The sequence below is a fragment of the Gambusia affinis genome, linkage group LG21 (genome assembly GCF_019740435.1).
Source record: "Gambusia affinis linkage group LG21, SWU_Gaff_1.0, whole genome shotgun sequence".
Taxonomy (NCBI): Eukaryota; Metazoa; Chordata; class Actinopteri; order Cyprinodontiformes; family Poeciliidae; genus Gambusia; species Gambusia affinis.
In genome coordinates, this window is record NC_057888.1 from 15945986 (window position 1) to 15972333 (window position 26348).

A 26348-nucleotide genomic window follows, 5' to 3' on the forward strand; every position below is an offset into this window, starting at 1 on the left:
CCTGCTCTAAAATGGACAACTTTGATTTTGAAGGAAAAAAGCGACTCTGTGCTTGAAACGATCACATATTCACAGATCATGTGCTACTGACTAAACCAGTCACAAACGAGTCATAATTGATTTATGCTGTAAGTAGATTTTCACTTATATATATATAAAAAAAAAAAAAACAAGAAAAAGTATTGCTTAAGAGATGCAAGTAGGATATTGGTATGGTCCCTCATTGTTTAATGCTTGAAATATTAGATTTTACATTTATTTGCATAAAAGAAGGAAGAAATGAAACTTCTGGCAGTTGTTTGTCGCAATAAAATAACTTTAAAGCAAAATCTGCTTTAATAATAAAAGCTTTGTATTTGTAAATGCTGCAAAAATATCAACCGTCGGATTAAATACATTTAACTTTAACTCAAAGCCTTTAGAATGGATTTTAGCTGCAGATTTCCCACATTCACACAGGAAACAGGAGGCAGGTTTGGCGTTTGGGTTCTGAGAGAGTTTCCATTACCACTTCTCTCGTCTTCCTCGCAAAATAAAATTAAAAGTTTTAAATAGAGCAAACTTTATTTAGTCATTTTGTTTCAGCTGATCACTGTGGCGATCCTGCAGCATTGAAGCAGAATCCTCTTTGTGTGAAATGAGTTGATTGTCTGATTTTAGATCAGTTTTCTTCGTCCCTGCCAGTATTTAGCTTATTATGCACTGACTCTTTTAGTTAAACATCTGTTATGGAATAAAAGTAATCAAATTAGAAGCAGGTATAAAAGGAATTGACATCAATAAATACCATAGAAGGTTTTAATTTATTTGCTTAAGTGTAGAAAAATGTCTTCCAGTCACAAAAGTAAAAATAAAATCTGACTTCCTTCGCATTTCATTGAAAACATAATAGAAAATTACGCTTTTATTGCTATTTTCTGACCAAGTAGAGGGCTCTACCTTCTCTTTACGTTAGAGGAAAAGGCATCGGGAAAATGGAGCTGAAAAGAAGGTTTGGAAAGTTATTAGAAAACTAAAATCTCGTGGCATGAATCTGAATTAGATGCGAGACGCAAAAAACCAAATGAATCGATGAAGAATTTCCAAATAGAGCTGTAAACCAAGCAGAGGAAGGAATGCAACTTTAAGCCAAAAAAAATTATCCAAAAAACCCCCCAAAAACAGAAAATGTTGTTGTTGTGGGCTTTAAGCCTGGTTTTCAGTATGTCAGGTGATATCTTGCTATTTTATCTCAAAACACGAAAGTGAATGCAGTTCATGTCGGCCTCAAACCTGCGGGGTTTGTGTGGTTTCAGATTAAAATTAAAATTAAGGAAGTCGGTTACTGGTGTTTCTGTTCTCAGTTTAAGCAGACAAGAAGTGGACTGATTAAATCTGTTTATTGAAGACGATCGAAGAAAAATGTTTTCTTCAATCATCTGTCAGTCTTTGTTCACAAATTACGACACTTCCCTTTGTCCAGAGAGCTTATTGACAAGGACATGTGTGTCAAAAAGTATTAGGTAACATCCTTAAACTGTAGGAGGGCCACCAATCTCTGTTTCAACTTTACCTGAAGTCTGTAATATGTGTGAGAGTGAATGACATAGAGAGGAGACTTGATCTTTCAAACCACCACGACCTTGCAAGGAAAAATAAATACATAATATGTTTGTAGTCCAGGTTTGTTTTGTTGCTCCAAAATGAACCTGGGTCCATTTGTAACTTTGAGAGTTGCATTTGTCTTTATTTGGTGGTGGAAAATTAAGGCTCACAAAGACGGCAGATTTTAAATGGGGATTAAAATGTGGAACCAAAGTCCTAATAATGAGCTGCATTTATGAGGAGTGTGATGCAGACCTAGGATTCTACAGCGTTATATTTGTGCCAACATTTTGAGTCCTAATGTTTACTTTTCCTCAAGTAAACATTAGCATGCTTTTGTTTTTAACATGTTAAGATTACAATAAATATAATGATATTTTTCAAAGAGCCTGCTGGACTTGGTGCTGGCACTGGTTTTACGTTCGCTTGCATTTTCATTTTGAAGAGGAGACAAAAGAAATGGCCCCGTGTGTTACATCACGTCCGAATGAAGACACGAAATATTCCTGAATCACTTCACAAAGAACGCAACCATCAAAAAGGCTTCAGTACTATTTATTTTACAATTGTTTTTAAGGGTGCCAATAAAGTAGTAATAATTTCTTACCAGTACAATAATTAAAAGTTGGATTCTTATTTTTTCTTCCCTGCTTGTGCTTTAAAATAAATAAGAGAGGCTACAGGATATCATAAAATGTGTTCAGGACAAATAACTCCAATCTCTTAAAAACATGTTAAGTTGTTGAGGTGTTTCCACCGAAAGACGCACAACACATTTCCCCGCTGATGCGTGACAACTTCCTGTTTTTAATAGTGAACAAACGGTGAGTCTGTCTAAATTTACACGAGAACATCTGAACAGTGGAATGCAGTTATTGGACTTCACATCTGCTGAACTCCTCAGTCCTTCATTCAGGTTTATTTCTCCAGTGCAGCCATTTGGTAAGAGCAATTTCTATGTCCTACAGAAAATGTTATTTTGGTGGTTACTCTGGAGTTTTATAAAAAAAGATGATTTACTTTGACACGCTTTCTCTTCTTGTACTGACAGTCATACATCATGATGAACAAAATGTTCCTGAGTGTCCTCTTTTTTTCAAGTAGGTGTTATTTTGTGTGTGTGTTCATTTCAACCATTTGCAGTTTGTGTTATCTATGTAGGTGAAAATACTTCATTGACGCAATTCGGTCAAATAATGTAAATTAATTTATAGTGGAAATAAGTAAGTGATCCTTACAATCAGGAAGCTGGTAGTTAAGTTCATAGTTACCAAATTGTTTGAACTCCTCAGTCATGCCAAGAATTTAAAAAAATGTTGTGGTTTGAAATTTGATCAGAGTGTGATATCTGTATTACAAACAATCTATGTGTGTTATTGTGATAAAAGCGGCAATAAGAACTACTTATTACTTTTTTAAGTAACTATATGGCTGTGACTGCATGGCACAGGATTCATAGAAAAAATCCAAATCATTTGTAATGCGCTACTTTAGGACACTAGTCGCATAAAAAAGTGTGACTTGTGTCACTAAGCTGCACACAGTAACTGTATTTATTATGTCATATCATTTTTGTCATATTTTCAAATTCATTGGTATTTATTGATGCACCTTTATTGCGCTAACAGAGGAGAAAAATACCAAAACTACCAATCGGACTACATAGGGAGCTTTGGGGTGTCCTTAATTAGAATTAATCATAACCAGAATAAAACAAAAATCTTATCATGATGAGAAATCTATCATAATAAATTAGGCAATACATGCCCAGTCGTAGTTTGGAAAAAAACTTGTTTTTTCTTTTGTTTATAACATGTTATGCAGACATAATTTTTGAGCATACGTGTCCTGTTGTAGTTCCGTTACAAAACTACATTTACAAAAGATCGTAAGTTAAGAAAAGCGAGCCTGGTGTGGAGATCTTCTCTTAAGTTGTCCTCTGGTTGTCCAACACCTTACAGTCATGTGTAGTGAGGACAGCCAGAGGCCGTACCAGATTTGTTTACCATGCAAACACAGTGTGTATTGACCAGTTTAGCAGTAATTGTGGCCCCTGGTTTTGCAGGCTCTGTGGTTGCTTGTGTTGAAGACGCGGGCCTGTTCATCACTGCACCGACACCGATGGAGGCTCTGAATGGATCCTGTTTGCATATTCCCTGTAGCTTCACAGCTAAAAATGAAGTCAGCTTTTCCAGTGGAAAGCCTGTCGGAGTCTGGATGAAAAGTGACCCGAAATTCTCCACATTTCCACAGAATGTGATTTTCAACAGCAGTGAGACGACAAACGCCTATCCCATGACTATAAGTGGCAATCTGATGGAGAAAAACTGCACCACTTTGTTTTCAGGCATAAGCCAAAGACATGCAGACACATATTACTTCAGAATTGAAAGCGGCCAATTTAAGGCTTCGGCTATTTGCAATGCTCTTCAAATAAAAATTAAAGGTAAGGCGGTTATCTGTTATTTAATGAACGACATTAAAATGGGGGAAGAATGTTAAAATGGATCACCAATTTCATTAAATTAATCAAATATTTAAAAGGTTCATTCAGTTGGAATATAGTATTTTATTTCTGCTTGTGGTGTCTGCTTTGTGACTTCCAGCACACCGTTATTGACTCCAGTATTACAAAAACTGTTTTTTTTTTTTCTTGCTCCAGAACTTCCACATTTCATCCTGTTACAGCCACAAACGTCAATGTTTTTGCACCAGGTTTTTTTTTTTACAGCAGTCCCTATTTTTTGAAGGAAAATGACACAATTTTTAAAAATATTCTACTAATAAACATCTGAAAAGTGTTGCAGCTATTCATTTTCTCTGGGTCAACAGTTTGTAAAACTGCTGCGAAATAGAAAAAAAACCCACTTGTTCAAGGAAGTGTACATGCGATAATGACAAAACCAGCTTTCAAAAATCTGAGACAATATATGTTTATTAACTTTAATACATTTACTATTTGACATTTGAAACCCCAGATTCTCCATGGAGTCCCAGCATTAATGTTCCCTCTGACCTGAAGGAGCATCAGTCTGTCACTGTAACCTGCTCAGCTTTCACTCCCTGTCCACACTCACCTCCTGAACTCACCTGGAATCTCCAACAAGACTCTCTCAGACAAACAGAGAAAAACACAGATGGAACCTTTACAACTAAAATCCAGGAGAACATCACTCTGTCAGACACACATGATGGATACAACATCAGATGTTCTGCCAGATATCCTGTGATCGGAGGAAACAAGACAGCAGAGACAGAAGTGACTCTCAGTGTTTCCTGTAAGTGATCCTGTCAGCAGGTCATGGTTCAGCTGTTTCTGACCAATAAAGTTCATGTGTGTCTCATTTTCCTCAGATGCTCCTAGAGACACCTCAGCATCCATCAGTCCATCAGGTTTGGTGTCAGCAGGTAGCTGGGTGGAGCTGAGCTGCTCCAGCAGAGCCAAACCTCCACCCAGCTTCACCTGGTTCAAGAACAGTGAACATGGAAACATTAATGTGTCCATGGGGCAGGTTTACAGCTTCAATGCCTCTGAGGGAGGAAAGTATTACTGTTTGGCCACAAATGATCTGGGGGATGAGAGATCATCAGGGATCTTCCTGAGTTTTGAAGGTAAATTGCTAACAACACTGAATGATGACATTTTACATCTTTAAAGGAGGACCTTAAGTTCTACATGTTGTTTGTTTCATGGAAGTTTCGCCACAGCAATCTGAACACTGGCTGGAAATCTGCACTGGAATCATTACGATCATCAGTGTCGGTGTCTGTATTTGGTGAGTGTGTGTACAGCGGTTTTTCTAGCAGTTTTTATAAATGCCTGCACCAGGCCTGGAAGGAGAAATTTGTGTGATTCATACCGTTTTACTTCAGATTTATTCTCCATAATTTGCTTCGCAGGGCTATCGTTTGCTGGAGGAGGAAAAAGACGACAGATGAAGCCGTATCATGGCTACAGGTCTGAATACACTCAACAGCGCAGCAGATTCGTTATATGATTGAACACATAAAGATGCCAAAGTTGGAAATTCAATTACAGAAATAAGTTTCAACCTTTCTACTTTTACAGATTGAAAATAGTTTAGAGTCTACAAGAAGCACAGAAGAGGAAGAAAAAGAACAAACCCTCCATTATGGAGAGATTCAGTTTCTAAAGCGAAGCCCTGAACCATCCAACTGCAGAGTGGAGCTCGACACAGTCTACTCTCAGGTTAAAGTGTCTGAGCCAGCAAGTCGTTTGAGGCAAATGGCTGATGACCCAGAATGCCTCTATGCTCAAGTAAGATGTTAGTGATTTTAGATAAATTTTTTTTTACAGGTTTCTATGTAGTTAATCCTTTTCAAAATACCTCATGTACTAAAAGGATCCCCTCATGTGTGAATGCAATGCCTACACTTCCTCAACAGGAAACTCAAACTCGCACACTTCAGCAATTTCTTCTCCCCCCCAGACGAATATACACAGATGTATGCAAATAGTCACAGAGCTCTAGAAAAAAGGGGAACCTCGTCAACCTTTCTGTTCACACACCTGCATCATAGGCTATGAGCACTGAGAGCAATAAGTTTTCTGCTTGAATACTGTATTATATTCTTCACTTTTGTCGTGCGTGTGCCTGAATCCCATGTCCATTTTGTTTCATACGCTGACAGGGTTTTCCCCGCTCCCTCTTATTCTTATTTAGCTGTGCGGTTGCAGCAGTTGCTGAAAGCATGTTTTAAATACAGCGACTATTTACTTCAGGTTTGACTTTGTTGTAAGCCCAGGTGAAAAGAGTGATGGACGGAGAAATTGTTGTGATTCCAGGAAGCTCTTTGTAAATGTTCAGTGTCACATTTGAAGTGGTGAGACCAAATGAGAAGCCACTAGCTTGTATTTGATATAAATCTACTTCATCTTTATCTTCTCCTGCGTGTTCATTTTTGGCATCTATTCACCATGTCACCATAACTTCTCACAAGCCACACGATTTCGATTCAAGGTCAAAAATACAGTACTGATCCCAAAGGGAAATTAAATGTTGTTGTAGCATGTAACAATAAAGTCATGATATTACGACTTTATTCATATTACTGCTTTATTCTAGTGACACTACGACTTTCTCATATTATTTCGACACTCTTTTCGACCCACTTTATTGTCGTAATGTTGACTTTATTCCCGTGACACTACGACTGTATTCTCCGAATTTTATCTTTTATTTTTTTTCTTGTTATGGCCGTAACACGTTGTCATAAAAAAAATACCGAAATAAGTCCATATAAAATTAAAAATGAACCTTTCCTTACTTCAACAGCCCAGTTAAATACCTCCAACTCACCTCTGTCTCATTTGAAGACAACTGGCAGATCTGCTCCAGCTTCCTGAGGGAGCTAACATCTCAGTGGTTACAAATATCAAGCGTGTCTATATCGCCAACATCAATGGTGCCATCATTAATCCACATTACGTCTAAATATAAGGCTGCAGTCTCTCTCTCTCTCTTGCCACTAGGGGCGCTGCAGCTCATCAACAGCTCAAAGTGAACAGTTCTTCATACTTTCCCCAGATTCCAACATTCCCAGGTTAGAAAGAGGCCCGTTTCCCACATAGACTGGCTGATACACTTACAATTTTAGTTTGAATGGGGTTTTCAACAATTAATCTGATTTAGTGAGTAAAAAAACCCAAAATAATAATAATAATAAAAAAACTATGACCCACAATCCATCAAATCCTTGAGTGCAACAGGAGAGTGCATCCAGTCATCACATAATGACTGCAAACATTGTCAGGTTAACCATTTTTAAATGAAAGAAAGCAGAGAAATACAACATCTTAGCCAATTTTATTTTATGTCTAAATCACATATGCAAAAAATCCAGTGAAATAGGCACTTTTACATTATTTCAGTTTTATTAAACAGAATTTTTTTTAAATCACCTTTGAACATTTACGCATAAAACATGAAAGTTAAGATAAAACGCAGATTTAGCCTGCTCTGACCTCACACCATCAGAAAGGAGATTGCAGTGATTAATATGGTAAATGATAAAATGTAAATGTTAATTTGATTGCTTAGTACTTTTTTTCAGATTTAGTCTAACTTGCAGTTCATATGGCTGCCATGCTGACTCAAAGAAAGACAAGTTGACAGTAACCAGACCCAAGACAATAACCAGAGGCAAGATAAGGAAAACAAAACGTTCAAACGTTATTCCGCTTTTAAGAAAGCTCAAAAACACTTCCAATTTGAGTTCTTGTCTACTTTCTGGGAGAGCCACAATTCACACAAATTTAACATTACAGAGAAACTCCAAACTTCATCCTTTACGAGCAGAAGACACCTGTGGATCACAGAGAAGAGAAAAAAAGAACGTGTCATGATTTTTATTTTTTGCACAAACTAACTCATGGAAAAACAAGATTAAACTTTACTGTGGTACATACCTAGAGTAACACAGTGTGTACATCTTACACATCAGCATCTGCAATAAGACAAAAAGAAAAAAATCCATTATGTTAGTTTATGAATAACTTTCCAGACAATCATTTTCAAAATGTATGTATACTGTATATCACCAATTAGCTTGTGGCCTAAGGTATAGTGGAAAACAATTTCTTTCAACTGAGTTTCCACAAGGTGGTTCAAACAAATTTATCAATAGAGGGCAAAAGGTTAAAAGCAGTACCCCATTCGTGGAGTGTTGTCGTTCCCACATGTGTCACTCTGCACATGTAGCTCTCTCCTTCCACTGGAGTGAAGTTTGCGTGCTTGGTGAGGTGGTAGTGCCAGTTGTCCTCAAAGGCCAGGTCAGTCTGCTTGACATCAGCTATTTCCTGTCCATTCTTCAGCAAGTCGATTTTGATCTCTGGTGGGTGGAAGCCGCTGACGTGGCAGATGAGGACGTTTCTGCTCTTGTACAGCCCAGGGTTGCGACTGTAGATCTGCACCTTTGGTGATACTGACAAAGACATGCAGCATTAACACATCTTCAGAAACGACTTCAAGATAATTCAAAAACATTATATGCTTTTTTTTATTATTATTATTATTAATAAGTCTTAAAATTGGAGTGATGAATAAAAGTTATGGCATTTGGAAAACTGCAAATGTGTTTTTTTTTTTACTTTTTCTTTACACCTGTTAGTGACTTTCTAATAAAATGTTACAGGTAGTTACACAATTGTGCAGCTACCTAAGGTTTAATGAATATCCAGTTCTTCCTCTTTTATTCTGACATGAATTCTTTTTTTAGGTTGACACATTCTATATTCTAATGCATGGTCATCCCTAAAGGCCAATTAAGGAACCAATCAACTCAACAAGGAAGAAGCTCGGAGATAAATATATTAATCCTAAAATTGTCCCGATCCATGTTTTAGGGACAGAAAATTTGTTAGCTTTCAAAACTCGTCTATCACCATTTCGCAATGACTAATTAAAGCCGCTGACATCCTTGTTTGGGAATGTCTTCTCTTACTAACGTAACCAACAGCGGACGGACCTGTTTGAGTGGAATGAGGAAGGAGGTTGCATTTGAACGTAGAAGCAGAAACATCAAACACTGTCCCAGCCCAGAGAGTCTCAAAAGACAAGACGACAACAGAAGTTGTTTTGAACAGACGGATGGGAGGCAAAAAACCCCCCAAACTCTACAGCCCCAACCATACATTCCTGCTCAGGAATAAAATTTACCACAATTACAGCCCAACAGTCCTCTTAGGATTATTGTTTTCCAGTAACTCGGTCCAATAGTTGGTGTGGCCTCACCTACACCTTGTATAGCCACTGAAAACAAAAACGAGCTGCACTTTGTACCCATCTAGAGTCCACAATGAACATAAAACTCTCGGACTTTGACACATTTTACAATCTTATGCAGAAGACACAATCTCAGTCTCTTAAGGTGACTCTAAAAACATCATAATATTCCTACTTCATGGGTAAAATTTAAAATATGAAGAACATCTTGATTATAATATACTTTTTAAATTATGCCAACTTTTTTCTCATAAGTAACAAGTTCTCCAAGACTCAATCAAGGTGTTGTTTGATACAGTAAAACCATTTCACAAACTCCAGGTCCATGATGAGGTAATAAACAATGGATAAGAACTGGTTCTAATCACGGCAGTAACCTTAGTGTAGTCAGGAACAGGTATTGCAGCAAAGTGAGCAATTTTGCATAACACACTCAGGGTTTCCCCCAGTGTATTATAAGCCTGGCGGCCCACCAGGCTAAGCATTGCTTACTTTTTTGTTTTGTTTTTTTAGTCTTTTTAAAATATTTCCATTTTTTTCCAGACATTACAATTGGTGTTCAGGTGATCTTCCAAAAACATAATTATCAAGTGATATTTTCAAATTTCCTGTCATATATAACCCGGATATGTGTATATCTGGGAACATAAGAAAATATTGTTAAACACCAGGCCAAACCCCCCCCCCATGAATAAACAATAATACAAAGTAATCTTAACATAAAGCTTTTTCTTTTTGTCATTGAATACATATGCTTATAGATTGTTATTGATGTAATATGGTAAAGTTGTCTTGTCTTGATTAATAAAAACATTCTTTAAATGCAGTTGTATTTTTCAGAAATACATGAAACTGTACAGAATATATATATATATATATAAAAAAGCAAACCATATTCCTTTGAAATCAGCTCTATTTAAGTAGAACCATAAAGCCAGCTAAGTGTTTGTACTTTTCTAAATAAAAACAGATCGGTCCAAAATTGTTCGGGTCATTTTGAGAAAAAAACATGAAAGGGCTCTGTGTTTTAAAAGCCAGTTTACTACTTAACCACAACTATGTATTTACCGAGGACGATTTTAACAAGTTACACAGAGACAGTGAGCGACACGTTTGTTTTCATTTTAAGAAAGCTTCTTACGGCTATTCTGAAACAGACGTGTCAGTCTTCTTTTAAGCTGACTCACTGCACGAATAAATTATTAATTTATCCGGGTTATATATCTATGGTTAAGCCTGAACCTGTACATTTTCGAGTCTTCTTCCTTGTAACACAGCGCCATTTCTGTACAGGATCAAATATCCCTGAAACAAAAACAAAATACGGTACACAACTAAATTACCTGTCTTAGCCATAACAGCGTAAGATGTGAAGAGAACAACGACGAGGAAAACCAACTCCTTCATGATTCTTTGTTTTAAGACAGTCTCTGGCAGAAGAAGGTGCTTCTCTCCGTATAAAAACGATGACAAAAACTGCGCAACAACTCGAAACGAAAGTAAAATTCTAGTAAGGCGAAGTACAGCCAGATAAGACTAACCCCGCCCAACAAAGTCACTGAAGACCACGTGATATTCCCTCAACCAATAAGGAAATTTAAAGAAACTGTTGCTAGGTGGAATTTACATTAAATTATTGCCGTTTTCTTTTTCTTTTAGTTTTCTGGATAACTAGCAAACAATGAAAATGTCTTACCGCCATCTAGTGGTCAAAATGTTAATTAAAATCAGCCTGTTATAATTGGATGATCAAGTACAAAATGAACAAATAATTGAGAAGTTTTGAGTTAGTTAGTATAAATATATATATTACAAACTTTTATTTTATACTGTATACTTGTTTACAGTATACAGTGTACTTACAGACAGCAAGCTAAAGCCATGTTTCTCACATGTTCGAACAACGATGAGAAGAATGTGGATCTCATTCACTGTTGTGAAGATTAGAAATAAACTCACCAAAGAATTGAAGCAAAGTCCAAGCATGAGGTATTTCAAGAAAAGCCTCAAAATGATTATTATTCAAAGGTACAGGGATGAATAGGGATGATGAATTTGACCGGGATTTACAGCACTATGAATGACTTGGACTGCTCCAGCTCCAACTCCAACTGGGTGTAGGTCTGTGTATGTATGTGTAAATGTATGGTTGTTTGTGTAAATGGGTAAACTTTATGCATGTATATATGCAGGTAGATGTGTATGTGTATATATGTATATGTACAGTATGTGTGTATGTATTATTTTCATATGATTGAGAAAATATATTTTTTCTTTTAAAAGGGAGACGGGAAGTGGGAAGATTATTTATGTTAGGAATTACTGAACGGAAAAGGGGCATGATTATATAAGTTAAACTTCATCATGCTCCTTTTCAGACTCACAGTCACCAAACAAGTGGTGTATTTACATGTATAAAACCTCTATTGTTTTAAGACTTTCAGTCGTTATCCTGAGGAAACCTGATGATCATCTGTCTCTCAGACGTGGTTCTAGTACCGCTGTCGAGGAGAACCGACCCGTCTGCTTACTGCAGGGAGGAAAGGAGCCCAGAGGTCTGAGTCATTCCTCAGCGTTGATCCTGAAGTGTTTCATTCCTATGAAGTTTCTATTGCTGGAGCCTCGGTCTGACTGAAATTCTGTTGAGACTCGGTTTTGTTTTTCTCTCCTTCACTTAAGACGAAGCTGAAGTTGGTTTGCAATTCTAGCTTTCGACTCGGGAAATGGCTGACGGGCGATTGCACCAAATTTTTCACTACCTTCCGCATCTTTAGTCGACTCTAGTTTAAAAACTACAACAGCTAGACTCTTCAAACCTGAACTGGATTATTCTGCTCTGATAACAGGTAGGTTTATTAGGTTTGAAGTGTCTATGTGTTGTAGTTTTGGAGCTGGAGCAGTTCTAGTATGATCCTGATGCAAAAAAGTGGTTAAAATCAAACTTTATTGAAGTTTCAGAAATCAGATAAAAGTTTCACAAATCACAAACATGGTTTTCAATACTTTTATTAGAATTAAAATGATCTTTTAAGAATAAATCTGAAACGCTCTGAGCAACAGAGACGCTTGCAATCTGGCTTATTTTTTCCGTATTTATTTTGTTATTTTTCTAAAAACATAAACAAGCAACGCTTAGCCTGCCTAGGGGGGTGCAAATAAACCTTGTAATTCACTGGGGGAAACCCTGCATGTTCCTGAATTAAATCTTCTATGACTCCACGTAGCTCAGCCTAAAGCTCAATATTCACAAAATTTAATCATCATATATAGCAAAGCACTGGAATGAGCTTCAAAAAGTACTAAAGATGGGAACCATTGGAATCAAAATAAATTTTGCTGTCTGAAATATGGTCATGCTTCAGCTAAAATATTTAGTGTTAAATTTTAACCAACCTCACTGATTTGTTTGTATAATCTAAACAGTGATTGGTGTTGTTTATTGTAACTATGTGCCTGTTTGTTTCTATTTTTCTTATCATGACGAGTCTGCTGCCTCACTCTCATGAAGCTTTTCTTTGTTCTATCAGAGAATCAAAATGAGCCAATCCAGAGTTGAGGAATGGACAACAGAAGCAAAAATTGCATGGTCGTCATCAGATTTAGGCAGCAATCAGGGAAGAACAGCAGTATGAAACATCATAAAGATGACTCCAGGAGCAACAAGGTATTCAGCTGCCCATGCCCAGGACATTTTGTCCCCCTTTCTCCTGTTCATCACACCTGGCATTGAAGAAGCAGTCCTGGAGAACACAAATTTGGAGGGCTTCCAAAAATAAAGAGGGGGCATGTCAGATGAAGCCCCGCTTCGATGCTTGTGTCGTCTTGCTGAAAACCACGTGACTGGCAACAAACGACGGCTTGGATTGCATGGGTCATGTGACTGCTTCATTTTGCCTGTCGGTTTTTAAAATAAAAGCGTGATGAGCCGCTGTTTCATGGCATAAGTTATTGTATTTGGTCGCGCATCAGAGGAGTATTTGTCTTCAGCAGTGGACGAAATAAAAGGAACCTTTTATAGTTCTTGTATATTAACGATTTTGATGATGGCACTCATGTTTGTTATTGTTATTGGTTATTGGTTATTGGTTTTCTCAATTGATTATGGTATATTTCATGACTTTATATTTGTGTCCTTTTTATTATGTAAAGCACATTGAAACTACATTGTTGCTGAAATGTGCTACACAAATAAACTTGATTGAAAAGGAGCCAGCAAGAAGAAAAAAAAATCCAAAAACCATAAAAAAATGTAATGCAAAAGTTAAAACCAATACTTTAAGAAATACTAAAAAAAACAAAAAAACATGGAATATAAAATCAATGTCAAACAAAATTTCCAGCTTAGTAAAAAACGCCCCCCCGTAAGTAGTTACAAAGACAATTTATACTGAATCATATATATTTTTGAGCAATTTAAAACCAGTGTCACAACAAAAATAAAACAAGAGAAAGAAAAAGGAGAAAAAATGTTCTTAACAATGAAATACCCTAGTCCCACTAAAAATATAAAAAACACAACATATTTCCAGATCAAATAAAATGTAAAATCAAAATATAAAGTACATATTTAGAACATGCAGAAAGGATAGGCATTTGTTTTTGTGAAACAGACATTTCTGTAATCTGCAAAGCAGAATAGGAAAGCTAAGCTAGGAAACTAGCCCGAAAGCATCAATGATTAACACTACTTAAACACTACTTAAAAGACTATATATATATAACACATTAACCTCCTTATTGCTGGGGGACAAAAAAATCCAAGTCATCAGAATCATCACTCAGGTAGGTAGGGTTGTGATCAGAAATTCTGTGTGTAAGGACAGTGTAGGCTACTTCAAGAGATGAACATTAATGAAATTTTCTACTGCCCGTAGGGGAATCCCACAAGAAGACAAGGTCATTAGTAACTCCAGTACAACACTGGATTAAGATGCTTTATGATCTCAACTCTGTAAAACCATCTGAGGGCTAATGGATCACAGAAATGTTGGAAAGTATTTTTTTTGTTTTTTTTTCAATTTAAAAGTCAGTTATGATTTTACCTTTCTGATTTTCCAGACGTCCTACCGTGTGTGTATGTTTACGTCTAAAAATATTCTCCATAGAAATGTTCAATACACTCCAGCCTCATGAAACGAGTATGGCTGGAGTCACAAACACCCAGTGGCCCAGGAGCATGTCGTCCAGGAGTGTCCCAATAGAGACATTAAGGTCTTCCTCAGTCTGTCCCTGGGCCATGTTTCTCTCATCCTCTGAAAACAATGAATCCCTTCATAATCTCTAATTCTGCCTCCCTCTCTGTTGCTGAATCTGCTCCAGTGGTTGAAGTTTGTGTGGTAAACATATCAGTCTAGTTGATATATTTTTTGTGTCTTCTTTGGCACTCTTTAGTGTTTGCTCTCATAGTTTTTCACAGTTTTTCTGGACCCGCTCCACCATGTTATCCCCTCCGATCTGCTGAAATGACTAAATTTATGTCATGGATGGAGAATGGAGGGATGGGTCAAGGAGCACTGAGAGATTTCATTGGATTAGCCCAATGTCCTTCAAGAAAATCAACCAGTGTTGAAGGTCGACACTTACACATGCTCTTCTGTCCATTCATATCTACACATATTTTTGAATATTAAAGGTGCCTTTCAACAGACATCACATCATGTGGAGGTATTTGATATAAATCATCCTTTAAGCACCATGATGCTAACATTAAAATTAAACAGTGACTTCCTCTTTGTTGTTGTCAGACTCCACTCATCAGTAACGACGTTTTATTTCGAAATTATAGTCGTGAAATTTGGCTAAATTAGTTTTTATATTCTTCAAATTAATTTTTCTTTATATAAAGTCATTTTCTCCTGACATTTATTGCTGTCTTCTGTTATATTCTATTGACAGCTAGTAGTTACCATAGCAACCAGTAACAGTAGGCCAGTTCCCTTTTACCATCTTTAACTCTGGTATGTATTAAGATCAGCTCTGTGCTTTCTTTACTATGTTTTAACATGTATGTTAGACAAATTTAATCATATACAGTGTTTGATGTTTTGTCATGGTTTGTATATATTTTAGCTGTTTTCATAAATAATATTGCACATTTTAGCTATCTTTACATTTACAACTGTTAACTGTTATCTGTACATTAGGAGCAATTTGGGTTATTTATTGTACTTGTATTTAATGTCTAGGGGCTGGACTGATGTTAACCACTAACTTTTACTCTTTATATGATAAACACAGCCAGCTTGAATATGTGTTGTGAAGTCAACCTAATGGACCTACGACGAACAGAGAAAGGTTGCATATCCATCAGATTTACTTTGAAACACAGAAGGTGGTGGTCTGACCTGCTGTTGATCAATTAAAATACATTCAGTTTATTTTAATCTAAACTGGTTCTGATTCATCTGCAGCTCCTTTGGTAAGTCTGTGTTGATTTGATTTATCATTATGTACGTTTTATGACTTTAATTGTGTTGCAGAATCATTGTAATGATATGAAACAATTGTGAAATATTTTTCAAAAATTTTAATGTCTGCCTTTTAATCATGTAAGCTGTGATTTTATCACAAGGCTGCTTTAAAAATATGAATCTCATCTCTAGGTTGTTCCAGTCAGAGAGATGAAGAAGCTCTGTCACCCGTCTAACAACATCCTGATAGTCAGTAATTTACTGCTTGTCTTCTTTCTTCCAGGTGAGTTTGTTTGTTCACTCTCTTTTATTTGGAGACGTCACATAAATCACTTCTAGTCTGAAATATTTGACTCCAATGTGGTTCAAAGGATCCACATGTTACATGGAGATGAACTGGAGTTTGTGGATCATGAACTTTCTCAACAGGAGGATTTTTCTCCATGTTATTTTCATAATTTATTTGTTTTACAGGTGCTTTGGCTCATTGTGGTACTGCTCTATTAGAGTTCCACGTCATTACACCCCCTGAGGTGGAAGCTCTGATTGGATCTTGTGTGGAAATCCCATGTACAGTTGATACTTTGCCATCATTTGACAGCAGCAAACCCACTTTCGGTATCTGGATGATATTTCGTGACGGAGCAAGGGAATTTATTTTTAACAGCAGTGGGTCAATTAACACCTATCAAATGGAATTGACTGGAGATGTGACAGCGAAAAACTGCAGCACTCGGATTTCTGATTTAACAGCAGATCATCCAGACAAGTACTACTTCAGAATTGAGAACCCAGGGATGAGTGCCACATATTGTGATGATTTTATTCTGGTAACAGTTAAAGGTAAGAAAGTTATTTTCATTATACTCTGTGATATATTTTATGTTGTAAAATCACAAATTTGCAAACATTCCCAGAATTATTCAAAAACCAATGCTGCATATGCATAAGACTGCATTTTGTGTCGTGTTTCACCTTATGGCATTTCTGGTTTGAAACCACAGATTCTTCTTGGAGTCCCAGCATTAATGTTCCCTCTGACTTGAGGGAGCATCAGTCTGTCACTGTAACCTGCTCAGCTTATACACCCTGTTTACTCTCACCTCCTGAACTCACCTGGAATCTCAAAAAAGACTCTCGCAGACAAATAGAGAAGAAAGCTGATGGAACCTTTACAAGTAAACTCCAGGAGAACATCACTCTGTCAGCCGAGCACGATGGCTACAACATCAACTGCACTGCTAGATATCCCGTGAAAGGAACTTTCAAACAGGCACCAGAGACCGTAGAGACTCTCAGTGTTTCATGTAAGTGATCCTGTCTGCACATCATGGTTCATGTTTATACCATTCAACTCACAACAAAACAAGTTGTGAAATTTAAACCTAGGCAACAGGTGTTGAAATGCCGCCTTGTCTTTGTAAACTGCACTATGAGAGCCGGCTCTCTGAAAATGCTAAGTTAACTCTTTGCAAGTAACTAATAGGAAATAATTTCGTTTCATTTCAGGATTTAACTATGATATTTGAAAAATTGTCAATGCCTTTGTTCCCATGCAAAATATTTTTTATTAAAGTAGAAAATGTATTATTTTTGGGTTATTAAAAGAAATATTACTGGCCAATTTAATGACATTTATTTAGGCATGTTTTGAATGTTTCATGGTAAATAAAATTTAAGTATCTTTTGGCGATTGTGAGTCACAACTTTTCACAAGTTTCAATGTAAACTGAAAGGAAAGCAAGTTATAAAATATTTCAGATTTTAAAGCACTGCAGCAACCTTAATGTCTAACTTACATGGTACTGATGTTTTATCTTTCAAATAAAGATTTTTAGCAACCTACCCGTATAAAGTAAATATGTGTGTCTCATTTTCCTCAGATGGTCCGAAATTTGCTAAAGCATCCATCACTGGATCAGGTTTGGTGTCAGCAGGTAGCAGGGTGGAGCTGAGCTGCTCCAGCAGAGCCAAACCTCCACCCAGCTTCTCCTGGTTCAGGAACAACAAACAAGGAGTCACTAAAGTGTCTTCAGAGCAGGCTTACAGCTTCAGTGCTTCTCCTACTGAAGCAGGAGACTATTACTGTGAGGCCACAAATACGCTTAAAAATGAGAGATCAACAAACATCTGTATTGACATCATTGGTAATGCATGTTGTTTATTTATACATTTAAACACACACACACACACACACACACACACACACATATATATATATATATATATATATATATATATATATATATATATATATATATAAATGTGTGTATACATTATGTGGCCAAAATAAAAGTCTCTATCTTGATTTAACTAAGCAAATAGTTATAGCCCTCCGATTGGATAATTGCTTCGTTGGCAATTATGTTCCAGCTGACAACAAGAAGACGGGCAGGTGAAGTGATTACCCATCATGCCTTGTGCCTCCTGTCAAGCTTGTGGAGATAGTGCTATAATGTGAGGTTGCTGCAGTTGGTCATGTCTGGGTTCAGCAATATCAGCTCCAAGAATGAGGTCATCTGGCTACCTGAATATACTGACCAGGTCATTCAATGGGTTTTTTCTTCCCTCATTCATGAGCATATTGAAAGATGACAATGCCAGGATTCACTGGGTTTGACTTGTGAACGACTGGTTCAGGGAGCACGAGGCATCATTTCCACACATGGATTGTCCACCACAGAGTCCAGACCTAAACTCCACTGAGAATCTTTGGGATGTACTGGAGAAGACTTTGTGCAGTGGTCAGACTCTACCGTTGTCAAAATGCAAGATCCTGGTGAAAAGTTACTCCAACACTGGATGGAAATAAATCTTGTGTGTTTCAATAAGCATTGCAGAAATTTATCGAAACAAGGCCAAAGATGAGCCTGGATGTAATTAAAGCTAAACGTGGTCCAGTGAAATATCAGAGTCTGGGACCTTTTTCTTGATGGAGACTTTTTTTTTGGCCAGGCAGTGTATATATTTTTATTACCAAAAATATAAACAAAACCCTTTTGTTTTTGCTCCCATTTCTGTATGAACTGAACTCAAATATCTAAAATATTTTCTCTACAACCATTTCTCTCCACTATTGTTCACTAATATGTCTAAATCTGTGACAGTGAGCACTTTTCCTTTCAAAACATTTATCCATCCCGTCTCTCAAGCATATCAAGATACCAGTTAGACAGAATGATTACTGCACAGGTGTGCCTTAGGCAGGCCACATTACAAGACCAGTTTGAAATGTGCTGTTTGCTTGATTGTTGGGTCTGTAAACAGTCAGTATCTGGTGTGACCCATTGCCTCAATGAGCAGTAATCATTCAGTCTAATCAGGATTTCAATATGCAAAACCTGCATCGTTTGATTATATACTAAGAGGGAAATTGCTCACTATCACAGATTTACACAAATTAGTGAACATTGTTTGAGAGAAATGTTTATATTGGAAATGGTTCAGATTTTTCAGTTTGGCTCATGAAAAATTGGGAACAGAAAACTAATGTTGCGTTTATATTTTAGTTCAGTGTATATATATGTGTCCAATGCACTTATTATACAGACAACAATAATGTTTTTACATGTGTAAATCTGTGACACACATAGGACATTAACTAAATAGGTAAAATGTGTGTCTGATGTGAAATTTCAGATGCTCCTTTTACTCCCAGCATTAGTATCCCTGTTGGTAATCTGAAGGAGCGTCAGTCTGTCACCATAACCTGCTCAGTTTCAACTCCCTGTCCACTATCACAACCTGAACTCACCTGGAATCTCCAACAAGACTCTCTCAGACAAACAGAGAAAAACACAGAGGGAACCTTTACAACTAAAATCCAGGAGAGCATCACTCTGTCAGACACACATGATGGATACAACATCAGATGTTCTGCCAGACATCCTGCAGAAGAAAAAGGCAACGCAGCAGAGACAGAAGTGACTCTCAGTGTTTCATGTAAGTGATCCTGTCAGCAGGTCATGGTTCAGCTGTTTCTGATCAATAAAGTTCATGCGTGTCTCATTTTTCTCAGATGCTCCTAAAAACACCTCAGCGTCCATCAATCCATCATCAAGTACTTTTGTGGAGCTGAGCTGCTCCAGCAGAGCCAAACCTCCACCCAAAATCACCTGGTTCAAGAAAGGCCCCCAAAAATTCACTAAAGTAGCTACAGGGATTTCTCACAAGGTTGAACTCACTGAGGACAATGTGTACTACTGTGAGGCTGCAAATAAGCTGGGTAAACAGAAATCATCACCGATCAGTCTCGGAATAAGAGGTAAATTCTGCTTCCTCTTTAGTTTTCCTTTTCAAAATCCTCAAAAATATTGAGATAATAACATTATTCTGGGTACATTTCATCATGTTTTTTCATTGTATTAGTGAAGAACCATTGCATGAGCTCAAATTGTATTTTATAACATAAAATACTATAAAGCCCTGAGTTAAGATTTTCCTCTTCTTCAAATGTAGTAATAAATATAAGATAACAGTATTTAAAGCCAAGATTTTTTTTTCCATTCAAGGAAACCCGAGCATGTTTGTTGAAGGTTCAACGGGAGTCTGGATTTTTGCATTGACAGCGGTCTTGGGAATGGCAGCTCTTGGCACTACAGGGCTCCTCCTTGACAAGTAAGACACTTCTGTATGAATTGGTACAATTCAGCAGTAGAGCTGCTGGTGTTTGTCGCTTACTTTCTATCGCTCCTTTTTTGTTTGTTTGTTTGCTGTTTTTTCAGATGGCTCAAACCCTGTCAATCAAGTCAGGCTTAGTAGTTGTGCTCGTGTGTAACACTAAAAATAAAATGTTACAACCCTCTTCAACTCTGTCAGCGTTATAAAAACATCATGCAGTGACCAACTGTAAAACAAGCAATAACCATTACATTTAGTCAAAAATGCAATAATGAAAATGAATAATCCAAGTCCCTTATGTTGAATCCATTTACTGCTATCCAAAGGGAAATCTAAACAGGTGGATTTTTTTAAAAATTGAAAGCAACTCAGTGTTTCAGCTGTTTTGTAGTATTATGGAAGTTTGTTCTAGATATGTGCTGCATAGATGCTGAATACAACCTATCGGTGGTTGTTTCTGGGAATCCAAAGCTGACTAGTAGAAGAAAACCTGAGCAGGCTGGAAAGTTGAAGCAACAACAGCTGGTTTTTGGTGTATTTTGGAGCTAGGTTGTTGAGTGATCTATAAACTGACAAGTATTTTTAAAGTCTACTCTCTGAGCCACAGGGAGCGAGTGTAAGGACTTTAGAAATTGGTTGATTTGTTCTATTTGTCTGATTTTAGTGAGAGCACAAGCAGCAGTGTTCTGGATCGGCTGCCGCTCGGATTATTATTCTTATTTTATTTTATGCTATTTTATTTTATTTTTAGGCAGCCATGGGAAGAAACTGTTGTGGTAATCATCACTACTAAAGATAAACACATAGATTTTTGCTTTTTTTTTTTTTTGACATCAGTCTTATAATCCTGGGAAATGTTTTTCAGGTGATAGGAAACCAACTTTGTAATTATCTTTATGTGACTCTAAATGTTCAGGTCGGAGCCCATCGCTACACCCAAATTCCGGGCCTGACCACTAGTTTTTTATTTTAGCTGTAATAATTGTGTTTTTAGCCTAAGGAGGTACTACATGCAGGGTTTCCCCCCAGTGTATCATAGGCCTGGCGGCAAGCCATGCTTTACTGGCAACGCCCGGCTAAGAGTTGCTTGTTTTTATTTGTTCTAACATCAAAATGGTGAAAACCAAACTGGTGAGTGTTTTTGCCTCTAAATTCTCACCTGACCTGGATGCGGAAACACTATGTGCTTATCTTAAAGCCAAACTTGGGCAAAATGTGACATGCCAGAGACTCACTACTGCTAATACCAGGTACGCTTCATTCAAGGTTTCTGCCGAATGTAGTGAGGTGGCTGTCATGTACAACCCAGAGCTTTGGCCTGAGGGAACCATTGTGAGAAGGTTTTACGAGCCGCGCAAAACCATCATCGGCGCAAATGCTGCCCTTTCTTCTATGGACAAATGCGCGCCTACTGCTGGCGTGAGCACAAAGTCATAAAAAAATAAAATAAAATATGGACATTAAAGTCATCTCTTACAACTGTCGTGGCCTGTGCTTAGGGCAGAGTGCAGACGATAAAGCTCGCCGTTTGGTTGTCGACCAGTTGTTGCTACATTGCGACATCTTGTGCTTGCAAGAAACCTTTTTAGCCAAACAGGATTTAAAAGGACTAAACTCTATCAATGACAGTTTCCTGGGTGCTGGAGAATCTACTACTGACCTCAGTTTGGGAATTAAAAGAGGAAGGATACCAGGAGGGGTGGCTATATTATGGAAATAAAGCTTGGACTCAGTGATAAATGTCATGAGATTAGGTGTGGACTGGTGTATTGCAGTACACGTGAAACAGCTTGACAAAGAGTTTATTATTTTAAATGTCTATGCTCCATATGAATGTCATCATAACGAAGAAGAATACCTTAGTAAACTTGCTTATATTAGCTCTTTTATGAAAAATGAGAAGTCCAAAAGTATCTATGTTATGGGTGACATGAATGCAGACATCTCAGATAAAACGTCGTTGTTTGCTAAACACCCGATTCATTTTTGTACAGACTTTAATTTAATATTGTCAAGTAAAGAACTTTTGCCAGCTGCACATTACACTTATATAAGTGAAGCCTGGCATACTACATCTTGGTTGGACCATACAGCAGATGCTCATGCTGCTTTGATATATATTTAATATCTTATACAATGTGTAGTGGCTACTTGTTCTTTTGTATAAAGCCACTATATTGATAAATTAGCTTCAGCTTTCTTTGTTAGTATCGGTTAGCTTATCTCTTCTTAGTTGACACGTTTCTGTTCATTGATATGTCTTGTGCATTAAATAATAAACAATACTTACGGTTCCACACAAAGTATGAACTTTACTTTCTTTGGCATAACATGAAAATTATTTTGTCTTGCACAGCATTCTTAAAATTAACGGTCAAAAACTGTGTAGAGGTTAAGCGACCACACTACATCCAGCTTTCTTTCTTTCTCTCGTAAGTGACACCGCACTTTCTCTATATATACAATTGTGTCCTTTAGGTGGCGCTTTTTTACAAAAAACATAGTAAAATAAAACATTACTGTAAAGACAATATCTAAATATGCAAAAGGCATACAGAAAATAAAAAATGTCAAAACTAACATTTTTGGCTCTTACACAATGTGTCCACTGTTGATCATATCCCCTTCGAGGTATCAATTAGATTTGATCATATACCTGCAACTGTAAATAAGAACAGTATTCAAAAACAGACACATATAGACTGGTCTTCTTTATCTAATAAACAAAGAGCCTGTTACTATGCCCAAACTGATAAATTGTTATCTACCATTAACTTACCAAGAGAGGCAGTTACTTGCACAGACATGTAACTGCTCTAATATTGAACATTGCAGGTTGGAACACATGTGTCTAAATTCCACAATGAAGCCCGCGAAGCTACTACATCTTGGGCTCTAGCAGGTAAACCTAGACAGGGCGCTATATTTGAGCAGAAAAGGCTGTCCACTTCAAAATACAAATATGCACTACGCTTCATTAAACAGAATGAGCAAACCATGAGGACTGATTCCTTGGCAAAAAATTTTTTAGGTAAGGATACAAAAACCTTTTGGAAAGAGGTCAAAACTATCAATAACGATAAATCATCTCTCCCTTACACTATTGATGGTGTTTCTGGGGTGAATATGATCGTAGATTTTTGGCAACACCACTACAGCAAATTATTCACCTGTGTACAGAGTGAACCCTTCCAGGTTGACAAAGTTAGCACTGTAGAAACTATCAAAACACACAAGGTCTATCAAGCAATTAAAGAACTGTCTGTAAATAAATCTATAGGAATGGATCTTATTTCTGCTGAACATCTCAAATTTGCCAGTTCTAGAGTTGTCCCTCTGCTTGCCTTGTGTTTCACTGGTTTTATTATGCATGGTTTTATTCCTGAATCCTTGATGAAGGTTCTTTTACTTCCTGTGATTAAAAACAAAGCTGGTAAAATTGGCAGCTCTGATAACTACAGACCTATAGCCCTAGCTAATACACTGTCTAAAGTCTTTGAACCTATTCTTCTGCAAAAATTTGCAAAGATAGTAATGTCTACTGAAAATCAATTTGGGTTCAAGCCCAAACATGGCACTGATATGTGTATATATGGCCTAAAAGAATTACTGAAAAATTATAACAGCAAAAATTCTACAGTTTTTCTGTGTTTTTTAGACACCACTAAAGCTTTTGATCGTGTAAATCATAGAAAACTATTTTTAAAATTGTGCCAAGCTGGTGTACCTAAGTATATAGTAAGATGTCTGTCCTACTGGTATGCTAATCAAACTATGCAAGTGAAATGGGACAACTGTATGTCTGCATCCTTTCATGTCAGCAATGGAGTCAGACAAGGAAGCATTTTATCTCCTATGTTGTTTAACTTTTATATGAATGATCTTTCTAAGCAGCTAAACCTGTGTAGAACCGGCTGCATGGTTATTAATAATACTTTTATTAATCATTTAATGTATGCTGATGACCTAGTGGTTTTTAGTCCAAGTTCAGCTGGTCTTCAGGAGCTGCTTAATGTCTGTTCAGCATATGGTGAGTTACATGATGTTAAGTTCAATCCTTCAAAAAGCACCATCTTGATCTGTCGCACTAAGTAGGACAAAAATAGACTATTTCCAAATTTCAAACTGCCTGGGTCTTTATTAAAAGTCTCAATTGAAGTGAAATATCTTGGTCATGTGTTGACAGATTGTCTGTCTGATGATGAGGACATTTACCGTCAGGTTCGAATGTTATACGCTCAGGCAAATATTCTTGTCCGTAAATTTGGATTCTGTTCAGAAGAAGTGAAACTGAACTTGTTTAGATCATATTGTACATCACTGTAAAGTGTATACTGCACATTTGTGGTGTAATTTTAAAAAAGCCAGTCTTCAAAGATTGAAGGTGGCTTATAATGATGCTATTAGACTTTTGTTAAATAAACCCAGATGGTCCAGTGCCAGTGAACTGTTTGTATCTGCCCGAGTCAGCACTTTGATGGATGTCTTGAGAAAACTTATGTATAGATTTATTTGTCGCTTAAATGAGTCTAATAATAGAATTATACTACTGTTGACAAATGTTAAATATAGTGCAGTAAAATACTCATCTGTACTCTGGAGACATTGGTATGATTGCCTTCTGTAAGGCTAGAAGTCATGTATTTGTATTTTTTATTTTTTGTACTTTTTATTCTTTTATTGTCTTTGTTTTCTTTTTTATGTAATCTGGACTCTGAGTTTGTAATATAGCCTCCCGGTTTCACTCGCACGCGAAGCTCCAAGACATGCGCAGTGGTTTCTTCTGAGCGGGAGAAGATGTCTGTCTAACCGTCAGTAATAGAATCCCGCTACATTAATTACAAGATATGGCGACATGTAAATTCAGCAGCGCTTCGTCCAACTTTTGTCGTCACTTGGAAAGGAAGCTTAAAGAAAGATAAGCTCTGTGGACACACATATGTTACATCTGCAATGAAAAAAAGAACTCTATATCAAGAATGATTTATCTTTGTGGGTGATGGTAATCACAACAACAAACATATTCATACATAATAACAACAGTTATATCATTTTTAGAAAACGCATAGTAATAATACAAGATGTATTTAGTGGCACCTGTAACCCCCCTGAGAGTGTGTCTAACAAACACCTAACTAAAATTCTGTGTGTGTATGTGTTGTTTTTTTTTTTACATCTAAAAATATTCTCTATAGAAATGTTCAATACACTCCAGCCTCATGAAACGAGTATGACTGGAGTCACAAACACCCAGTGGCCCAGGAGCATGTCGTCCAGGAGTGTCCCAATAGAGACATTAAGGTCTTCCTCAGTCTGTCCCTGGGCCATGTTTCTCTCATCCTCTGAAAACAATGAATCCCTTCATAATCTCTAATTCTGCCTCCCTCTCTGTTGCTGAATCTGCTCCAGTGGTTGAAGTTTGCGTGGTAAACATATCAGTCTAGTTGATATATTTTTTGTGTCTTCTTTGGCACTCTTTAGTGTTTGCTCTCATAGTTTTTCACAGTTTTTCTGGACCCGCTCCACCATGTTATCCCCTCCGATCTGCTGAAATGACTAAATTTATGTCATGGATGGAGAATGGAGGGATGGGTCAAGGAGCACTGAGAGATTTCATTGGATTAGCCCAATGTCCTTCAAGAAAATCAACCAGTGTTGAAGGTCGACACTTACACATGCTCTTCTGTCCATTCATATCTACACATATCTTTGAATATTAAATGTGCCTTTCAACAGACATCACATCATGTGGAGGTATTTGATATAAATCATCCTTTAAGCACCATGATGCTAACATTAAAATTAAACAGTGACTTCCTCTTTGTTGTTGTCAGACTCAACTCATCAGTAACAAGGTTTTATTTCGAAATTATAGTCGTGAAATTTGGCTAAATTAGTTTCTATATTCTTCAAATTAATTTTTCTTTATATAAAGTCATTTTCTCCTGACATTTATTGCTGTCTTCTGTTATATTCTATTGACAGTTAG

The 26348-nt window shown here is 37.0% G+C and overlaps 3 protein-coding genes across 3 annotated transcripts; 2 read left to right on the plus strand and 1 right to left on the minus strand.

The window, feature by feature from the left end:
- The first annotated feature begins 366 nt into the window (after nucleotides 1-366).
- Nucleotides 367-6525, plus strand: LOC122824029 (myelin-associated glycoprotein-like). Its single transcript, XM_044104196.1, has 8 exons — nucleotides 367-2526; nucleotides 2636-2684; nucleotides 3650-4030; nucleotides 4563-4862; nucleotides 4939-5196; nucleotides 5282-5360; nucleotides 5485-5542; nucleotides 5654-6525. Exons 2-8 carry the CDS (start codon nucleotides 2645-2647, stop codon nucleotides 5873-5875), a joined length of 1338 nt encoding a protein of 445 aa, XP_043960131.1. The 5' UTR covers nucleotides 367-2526; nucleotides 2636-2644; the 3' UTR covers nucleotides 5876-6525.
- Nucleotides 6526-7393: 868 nt separating this feature from the next.
- On the minus strand, nucleotides 7394-10883 carry LOC122824030 (beta-2-microglobulin-like). The gene is made up of 4 exons (XM_044104197.1): nucleotides 10673-10883; nucleotides 8257-8529; nucleotides 8015-8052; nucleotides 7394-7911 (listed from the first exon to the last, which is right to left on the minus strand). Exons 1-3 carry the CDS (start codon nucleotides 10734-10736, stop codon nucleotides 8039-8041), a joined length of 351 nt encoding a protein of 116 aa, XP_043960132.1. The 5' UTR covers nucleotides 10737-10883; the 3' UTR covers nucleotides 7394-7911; nucleotides 8015-8038.
- Nucleotides 10884-12895: 2012 nt separating this feature from the next.
- On the plus strand, nucleotides 12896-20543 carry LOC122824032 (myelin-associated glycoprotein-like). Its single transcript, XM_044104203.1, has 9 exons — nucleotides 12896-15747; nucleotides 15932-16022; nucleotides 16214-16582; nucleotides 16744-17046; nucleotides 17623-17886; nucleotides 19379-19681; nucleotides 19758-20003; nucleotides 20251-20356; nucleotides 20464-20543. The coding sequence occupies exons 2-9, from the start codon at nucleotides 15950-15952 to the stop codon at nucleotides 20495-20497; spliced, it is 1698 nt and encodes a 565-aa protein (XP_043960138.1). The 5' UTR covers nucleotides 12896-15747; nucleotides 15932-15949; the 3' UTR covers nucleotides 20498-20543.
- Nucleotides 20544-26348: the final 5805 nt, after the last annotated feature.

Excerpts from the sequence above, each read along its gene's own strand:
- LOC122824029 (XM_044104196.1), top strand. The coding sequence starts at position 2,645 with ATGATGAACAAAATGTTCCTGAGTGTCCTCTTTTTTTCAA. Across the intron at positions 2,685-3,649 it reads GAGTGTCCTCTTTTTTTCAA|GCTCTGTGGTTGCTTGTGTT; the intron begins GTAGGTGTTATT and ends CTGGTTTTGCAG. Across the intron at positions 4,863-4,938 it reads AGTGACTCTCAGTGTTTCCT|ATGCTCCTAGAGACACCTCA; the intron begins GTAAGTGATCCT and ends CATTTTCCTCAG.
- LOC122824030 (XM_044104197.1), bottom strand. The coding sequence starts at position 10,736 with ATGAAGGAGTTGGTTTTCCTCGTCGTTGTTCTCTTCACATCTTACGCT. Across the intron at positions 8,530-10,672 it reads CGCTGTTATGGCTAAGACAG|TATCACCAAAGGTGCAGATC; the intron begins GTAATTTAGTTG and ends TGTCTTTGTCAG.
- LOC122824032 (XM_044104203.1), top strand. The coding sequence starts at position 15,950 with ATGAAGAAGCTCTGTCACCCGTCTAACAACATCCTGATAGTCAGTAAT. Across the intron at positions 19,682-19,757 it reads AGTGACTCTCAGTGTTTCAT|ATGCTCCTAAAAACACCTCA; the intron begins GTAAGTGATCCT and ends CATTTTTCTCAG. Across the intron at positions 20,357-20,463 it reads ACAGGGCTCCTCCTTGACAA|ATGGCTCAAACCCTGTCAAT; the intron begins GTAAGACACTTC and ends CTGTTTTTTCAG.